At 45.3% G+C, this 8,709-nt stretch overlaps 1 protein-coding gene across 4 annotated transcripts in view; it reads right to left on the bottom strand.

Annotated features, from left to right (window-relative positions):
* Positions 1-4,098, bottom strand: part of LOC144594153 (plasmolipin-like) — a 38,734-nt gene extending 34,636 nt beyond the window's left edge. For 2 of the 4 annotated variants that reach the window (XM_078400300.1, XM_078400297.1), the window contains exons 1-2: positions 4,065-4,098; positions 2,753-2,915 (exon numbers count right to left, since the gene is read on the bottom strand). In XM_078400300.1, coding sequence (XP_078256426.1) covers positions 2,753-2,915; positions 4,065-4,096 — 195 coding nt within the window. In that variant the 5' untranslated portion in view covers positions 4,097-4,098. Of the gene's footprint in view, positions 1-2,752; positions 2,916-3,223; positions 3,353-4,064 lie in introns of those variants that run through there. The other 2 variants (XM_078400298.1, XM_078400299.1) reach the window with 2 other exon arrangements.
* Between the last annotated feature and the right edge of the window lie 4,611 nt (positions 4,099-8,709).

Consider the following 8,709-nt stretch of genomic DNA (forward strand, 5'->3'; position numbering starts at 1 on the left):
ATTTATGTCAACCGAAATATCAAAATCCTTATTCTCCATTAAACTCTTCTTTGGGTCTTGCTACCAGAATGGTTCAGGATTCCAGGAGAATTGTTTAATTCAATGTCAATCAGGTTTTGCTCCAACCAGTCTTTCTTAAACCTGCCATCTTCTCCACCTTAGGCCCACAACAGTTCAAGGATTTCATTCAAAGGTTGGCATGATCTGATGGGCTCCTAGTTCCTTCCCAACTCATCATTCTCCCGAGTCTCTCTTTTGTTCCTTCTTCACTAGCCCTGCCACCCCCAACCCCTCCAACACTGACTGCCTACCTTCCTTTCCACAGCCCTCATTGAGACTATTTTCTCACTCTTTAAGCACGGCACCTGCTTCGTCAAATCTGCGGTCACCACTCTCTTTAAAACCCTCCATTCCTCAGTCCTGATAAACTACTGCCTCATCTTCAACCCCAAAAGATGTCACAGCCTCCCTTATCTGTACTAATTTTTCAGTGAATCCCACTAACCAGCTAACAATCTTGGCCACAGGAAGCTTATGCCTTTTCATTCCTATTCGCCTTGTATTCAGAAAGCACAAACACTAATTGAATGCCTTCTTTTGTTGCAAGGATCGATCTCAACAGGAAGAATGCTTTGCTGGAGCTACCTAGGGCACCAGTGAGACCATGCTTGGTCTTCTTGGAGACAGTGATGCCCACGTTCACTTGACAGGCTCCAGGGATGAGGCTGACACAAGGAAAAAGGCTGAGCATGTTTAGTTTATGCTTGCAGGAGTTGAGAAGAATGAAGGCAATCATTGAGTCACACAATTCCAAGGGGGCGTGTGGTCGATGCTGAGAGGACATCTCGTCTGGTAGGAAATTCCTTGGGACATTAGTTTTAAGTGATCACCTGCTCGTCACAATTACTGGATCGCCAGAGAACTTTAGCATGTCCAACTCTTCCAAACTGTGGAAGACAAGGTTGTTTATTTCTGATTGAAGTTCCATTCCTTCAGCAGGATATCAAATGCTTGCAAAACCTTGTGGTTTATAACTCTTGGTTTTGTCAAAGGTGGTGGCAAGGCCAGACTGGGAATTTGCTGTGGAATGGAGTTGGTGCTTGCAGTAAGGAACGAGTTATGTTTGAGAGGGTTTTCAAGGTGTTCCTTCCGACAAGCATTGAGTTGACATGTTCACCTCTGTTCTTGGCAGTCATCGGAATAAGCCCTTGGTGAAAAGGTGACCAAGTCACAGATGACTTGACAGTGCTAAATAATCCAAACCTGCCATGATTATGAGCAAGTTTCTGGCCTTCGGCACACCTTCCACCCACCATCGGCACTTTGGGTCAGGTTTTCTGTTGAACCTTTGCCTTCAAGGGGCTGTAGAAACATTTCTGTTATGCTGAGATATGGCAAGCTTTCAACTGAGTTCGTAATTAATTACCTCCTGCTCTTATTGAACTAGATTTGAAAGATCAGAAACTGATGAGCCACATCAGTGTAATTTGGATTATTACAAGGAGCTGCCCAAGGTCAATAGCAATCAAGTCAAGTCTGTTGTAGGACTGGCGATACACCTGGACCACACTAGCAGAAAGATCTACATCACTTCTCAAGAATACATTTGTGAATCAGAGGGGTGGATGTTTTCTTAATCAGTTTGGATCAGGAGGAAGCTTGGCAAATGTTACTCATGTGCATGTTGCCCAAAGTCAGGGCTGCACAACCTGCATTTGGATGCAACCGCTCTACCAAGGCATCCATGGCCCAGTCCAAATGAGTAACTCGGTAAGCAGGACGCTACCTGATCATATATGGAACTAGACAGCTGTGATCTCCTTTCTGTCCCTCAGGTTCAGATTCAGCCAAAGGTTCAACATATCAGGAAAGACATTGACACAAGAAGGGCGATGATCAGAGCCAGCAGAATGAGTCAGGGCAAAGCCATAATGTCACCTGAAACAAACGTCCTCGCACTTTGGACTCACTAATCCTGGCAAAGGTGCAACTATCTACCTACATCCCTCATGATGATGATACTGATTGAGAATGATCAGCCATGATCACATATTATGGTGGTGCTGGCTCGAGGCCTATTGTCTATTGTCTATAATGTAAACCTCTATTAAAATCACCCCTCAGCTGCCTTTGCCTCAGGGAAAACAGTTCCAGCCTATCCAGACTCTCCTTGTAACTCGAGCCATCCATTCCGGCTATATCCTTGTGAATGTTTTCCTCAGCAACTTGAACAACATCCTTCTGACAGGTGGTGCAGTATCAACAAGACAAGGCGTAGCGTCTATAACTCCACACCGTGCCGCCTCGCCAACGTCTAGTACAGGCACAGACTTAACATGACGCTCCCAACTCAACAAACATTTGTTGTACAACCTGCTGCTAAATACAAGTTAACATGGGCTGTCCAAAAACAGAACATTTTAACAATGCAAAGCGTATGCAGGGCAAACGCTCCTTCATTAGGCGTTCTGGTAGTGGTTACACTGTCTGTTGCCAACGTGAGTCTTCAGCCAACAGAGATAAGGAGAAAACAAGTCAGAGGTTGAGAGGGAAAGGTGAACCACCTCTCCAGGCGGAGTGGACGATGGGTTGAATGGCTTAATTCTGTTCCTATAATATTTATTTATTTTTAAATCACCGAACATAAAAATCAACCCTTGCGACTAATTAAACAATCTGAGCATTTTGCTCTTAAATGAGAGCGCTGGGAGATACTGTTCGGGTAAGGAAAGCAAAATAAGAGTGAACTCACCAACTCCACGATCATCAATATCCCAAAGGAGGATTGAAGGAAATACCTGTGGATTCCGATTGGCAACGACGTGGATCCGTGCGCGTTGTCCCGTGTACTGGTCTGGGTGCTGACTTTATCAGGGAAGTCTGCCATAGTCCGACACCCACCCACTACAGACTGCCTGAAACAGAGAGAGTTAGCACAACGTCACAACAGGGAAGTCTGCCATAGTCCGACACACACCCACTACAGACTACCTGGAACAGAGAGAGTTAGCACAACATCACAACGGGGAAGTCTGCCATAGTCCGACACCCACCCACTACAAACTACCTGAAACAGAGAGAGTTAGCACAACGTCACAACAGGGAAGTCTGCCATAGTCCGACACCCACCCACTACAAACTGCCTGAATCTGAAGCAGAGAGTTCGCACAACATCACAACAGGGCTGCGACCCCGGGCGACCTGCTCACGACCTGCTACCAACCTGCCTGGTAACTGGAGGCCGGCGAGGGCGTCCACCAAAGCTAAAGATTAACACACACAACTGAAAGCGGTCAACTGCGAAGCAATGTTCGTGAACTTCCTGCTGCTTGTTTCAAAGCTCTTCCCTTACCGCCCAATCGCCAGTCTGCACACAACCAACCTGGGTGGCGCCTCATAATTACACTCCACCTCCACGCCCGGCGTCTCTTTCACGCTCGTTAAATGAGCTCTTGAGATAAACCCAAGTTATTGTTGAATCAGCTATTGGAAACCGGGTTAGAGTGCTCACCGGGCTGTTTCTCTGGTCATTTTCACGATGAGAACTAAACCACCAGACTCTCCAACATTAGAACATAGAACAGTATAAGTTCATAAGTTCTCAGAGCAGAATTGGGGCGTTCGGCCCATCGCATCTACTCCACCATTCAACATCTTTCCTTCTCAACCCCATTCTTCTGCTTTCACCTCATAACCCCTGACATCCTTACTGTTCAGGAATCAATCTCCACCTTAAAAATATCAATTGACAGCTTCCACAGCCGTCTGTGGCAATTAATTCCACAGATTCACCACCACCTGTCCAAGGAAATTCCTCCTCATCTCCTTTCTATTGGTATGTCCTTTTATTCAGAGGCTGTGACCTCTAGTCCTAGACTCTCCCACTAGTGGGAACATCCTCTCCACATTCACTCTATCCAGGCCTTTCATTATTCAGCTTAGGAACAGGCTCTTTGGCCTCCAATGTCGACGCCGAAAATGATGCCAATATAAACTAATCCTGACTGCCTGCACAAGATCCACGTATTTTCATTTCCTCTATATCCGTGTGCCTTCCCAAAAACCTTTTAATGACCACTGGTGTAGTTGCCTCCATCACCACCCTAGGCAGCAAAGTCCAAACATCCACCATTTGCACATCTCCTTTAGACTCTCCCCCTCTCACCACAAGAGTGTTGTGAATCTGTGGAATTCTCTGCCTCAGAAGGCAGTGGAGGCCAATTCTCTGAATGCATTCAAGAGAGAGCTAGATAGAGCTCTTAAGGATAGCGGAGTCAGGGGGTATGGGGAGAAGGCAGGAACAGGGTACTGATTGAGAATGATCAGCCATGATCACATTGAATGGCGGTGCGTACAGGCTCGAAGGGCCGAATGGCCTCCTCCTGCACCTATTGTCTATTGTCTAAATCTGTAGCCTCTCGGCACATATAGTGGGACATTTTTTATTTGGTTTATCTATTTGATTTATTTGTTCAGAAAATCAGTTGCAAACTATACTTTAACGGGAGAGAAAATCCGGTTTTATCTGTAAAATGGAAGCACTCCACAGAAAATATTTCCAGCATGTTTGACAAACAACTCTTTGAAAGCGATGAATCTCCAAGGAATATAATAAGACACTTGCAGTTACGAACAAGGCAGTCATTATCTCACACAAATGGAAGATTTCAATAGTGCTGACACTGTAATCATTCAAATACATAACTCCGATGCAGTACAACAGTTAGCTTCTGAAAACTGTGGAGCTAATGGAGGGAGGGGACTTTGTAAAATGTTCTTTTTCTGCATGTGATTACACTCGAGTTTGTTTTCAGTCACACAATTCACTGTAGTTTCAAATCAATTACTTTCCCACAGTGGGGAGCAGTTTTCATTCAAACTACTGTGATATCTGCTAAACATTGCACCTATCTAATCTACCCATCCATTCACACCAATGGATACCAGGGGCGGCACAGCGGTAGGGTTGCTGCCTTACACAGTGCCAGAGACCCAGGTTCCATCCCGACCTCGGATCCTGTCTGTACTGAGTTGGGTTTCCTCTCCCATCCCAAAGACGTTCAGGTTTGCAGGTTAATCACCGTTTGTAAATTGTCCCTGGTGTGTAGACTAGGACTCGTGTACTCGGTGGGCCGAAGGACCCGTTTCCACACCATATCTCTAAACTTAATCCAGTTTATTAGTTTTAGATTTAGTTTATTGTCAAGTGTACTGAGGTACAGTGAAACGCTTTTGTTGGCTGGCTGTCCCAGGCTGTTGTGAGATGCTCACTCGTAAACCTGTGGTGCCAGTTCTGACAAAAAGTCTTATAGACAATAGACAATAGACAATAGACAATAGGTGCAGGAGTAGGCCATTCAGCCCTTCGAGCCAGCACCGCCATTCAATGCGATCATGGCTGATCACTATCAATCAGTACCCCGTTCCTGCCTTCTCCCCATACCCCCTCACTCCGCTATCCTTAAGAGCTCTATCCAGCTCTCTCTTGAAAGCATCCAACGAACTGGCCTCCACTGCCTTCTGAGGCAGAGAATTCCACACCTTCACCACCCTCTGACTGAAAAAGTTCTTCCTCATCTCCGTTCTAAATGGCCTACCCCTTATTCTCAAACTGTGGCCCCTTGTTCTGGACTCCCCCAACATTGGGAACATGTTATCTGCCTCTAATGTGTCCAATCCCCTAATTATCTTATATGTTTCAATAAGATCCCCCCTCATCCTTCTAAATTCCAGTGTATACAAGCCCAATCGCTCCAGCCTTTCAACATACGACAGTCCCGCCATTCCGGGAATTAATCTAGTGAACCTACGCTGCACGCCCTCCATAGCAAGAATATCCTTCCTCAAATTTGGAGACCAAAACTGCACACAGTACTCCAGGTGCGGTCTCACCAGGGCCCGGTACAACTGTAGAAGGACCTCTTTGCTCCTATACTCAACTCCTCTTGTTACGAAGGCCAACATTCCATTGGCTTTCTTCACTGCCTGCTGAACCTGCATGCTTCCTTTCATTGACTGATGCACTAGGACACCCAGATCTCGTTGAACTCCCCCTCCTCCTAACTTGACACCATTCAGATAATAATCTGCCTTTCTATTCTTACTTCCAAAGTGAATAACCTCACACTTATCTACATTAAACTGCATCTGCCATGTATCCGCCCACTCACACAACCTGTCCAGGTCACCCTGCAGCCTTATTGCATCTTCCTCACAATTCACACTACCCCCCAACTTAGTATCATCTGCAAATTTGCTAATGGTACTTTTAATCCCTTCGTCTAAGTCATTAATGTATATCGTAAATAGCTGGGGTCCCAGCACCGAACCTTGCGGTACCCCACTGGTCACTGCCTGCCATTCCGAAAGGGACCCATTTATCCCCACTCTTTGCTTTCTGTCTGTTAACCAATTTTCTATCCATGTCAGTACCCTACCCCCAATACCATGTGCCCTAATTTTGCCCACTAATCTCCTATGTGGGACCTTGTCGAAGGCTTTCTGAAAGTCGAGGTACACCACATCCACTGACTCTCCCTTGTCAATTTTCCTAGTTACATCCTCAAAAAATTCCAGTAGATTTGTCAAGCATGATTTCCCCTTCGTAAATCCATGCTGACTCGGAACGATCCCGTTACTGCTATCCAAATGTTCAGCAATTTCGTCTTTTATAATTGACTCCAGCATTTTCCCCACCACTGATGTCAGACTAACTGGTCTATAATTACCCGTTTTCTCTCTCCCTCCTTTCTTAAAAAGTGGGATAACATTTGCTATTCTCCAATCCACAGGAACTGATCCTGAATCTATAGAACATTGAAAAATGATCTCCAATGCTTCCACTATTTCTAGAGCCACCTCCTTAAGTACTCTGGGATGCAGACCATCAGGCCCTGGGGATTTATCAGCCTTCAGTCCCATCAGTCTACCCAAAACCATTTCCTGCCTAATGTGGATTTCCTTCAGTTCCTCCATCACCCTAGGTTCTCCAGCCCCTAGAACATTTGGGAGATTGTGTGTATCTTCCTCAGTGAAGACAGATCCAAAGTAACGGTTTAACTCGTCTGCCATTTCTTTGTTCCCCATAATAAATTCCCCTGCTTCTGTCTTCAAGGGACCCACATTTGCCTTGACTATTTTTTTCCTCTTCACGTACCTAAAAAAACTTTTGCTATCCTCCTTTATATTATTGGCTAGTTTACCCTCGTACCTCATCTTTTCTCCTCGTATTGCCTTTTTAGTTAACTTTTGTTGCTCTTTAAAAGAGTCCCAATCCTCTGTCTTCCCACTCTTCTTTGCTATGTTATACTTCCTCTCCTTAATTTTTATGCTGTCCCTGACTTCCCTTGTCAGCCACAGGTGTCTCTTACTCCCCTTAGAGTCTTTCCACCTCTTTGGAATAAATTGATCCTGCAACCTCTGCATTATTCCCAGGAATACCTGCCATTGCTGTTCTACCGTCTTCCCTGCTAGGGCCTCCTTCCAATCAATTTTGGCCAGCTCCCGCCTCATGCCTCTGTAATCCCCTTTGCTATACTGTAATACCGACACTTCCGATTTTCCCTTCTGCCTTTCCATTTGCAGAGTAAAACTTATCATGTTGTGATCACTGCCTCCTAATGGCTCTTTTACCTCTAGTCCCCTTATCAGATCAGGATCATTACACAACACTAAATCCAGAATTGCCTTCTCCCTGACAAGCTGTTCTAAGAATCCATCTCGAAGGCACTCTACAAACTCTCTTTCCTGGGGTCCGTTTCCAACCTGATTTTCCCAGTCTACCTGCATGTTGAAATCTCCCATAACCACCGTAGCATTACATTTTTGACACGCCAATTTTATCTCCTGATTTAACTTGCACCCTAAGTCGAGGCTACTGTTTGGGGGCCTATAGATAACTCCCATTAGGGTCTTTTTACCCTTACAATTTCTCATTTCTATCCATACTGATTCAACATCTCCTGATTCTATGTCACCCCTTGCAAGGGAATGAATATCATTCCTTACCATCAGAGCAACCCCACCCCCTCTGCCCACCTGTCTGTCTTTTCTATACGTTGTGTACCCCTGAATATTCAGTTCCCAGCCCTGGTCCTCTTGTAGCCATGTCTCAGTGATCCCTACAACATCATACTTGCCCATGACTAACTGAGCCTCAAGCTCATCCACTTTATTTTTTATACTACGCGCATTTAAGTACAACACTTTAACTTCTGTATTTACCTCCCCTCTCACATCGTTCACAATTGGCCCTGCCCTTAATTTCTTTTCCGCTCTAGAACTTCTGTTCCCATTCTTCCGAGAGTCTTTTGCAATATCTCCTGTATTCCCTTTTACCTCATCTTCATATTCACAATTTGTTAACCCCTCCCCCCCACTACTTAGTTTAAAGCCACAGGTGTCACACTAGCAAACCTGCCTGCCAGAATCTTTGATAACAAACATTAATTCCGTTTATCTTTCCACAGCTGTTGTCTGCTTTCACCAATTTCTGCTTTTCTTTTCAGATTTCCAGAATCTGCAGTTTATTTGTTTCCGTTTCTTGTAATGCAATCGTTCACATAGTCTGATCAAGGAGTTTGTGGACTGGTGCCAGCGGAACTGTCTCCGGATCAACGCGGGGAAAACCAGGGAGATGGTGGTAGATTTCCGCAGGTGCAGCCAGGTCCCCCCAACACCGGTGAACATCCAGGGAATGGACATCCAGAG

The sequence above is a fragment of the Rhinoraja longicauda genome, chromosome 6 (genome assembly GCF_053455715.1).
Source record: "Rhinoraja longicauda isolate Sanriku21f chromosome 6, sRhiLon1.1, whole genome shotgun sequence".
NCBI lineage: Eukaryota > Metazoa > Chordata > Chondrichthyes > Rajiformes > Arhynchobatidae > Rhinoraja > Rhinoraja longicauda.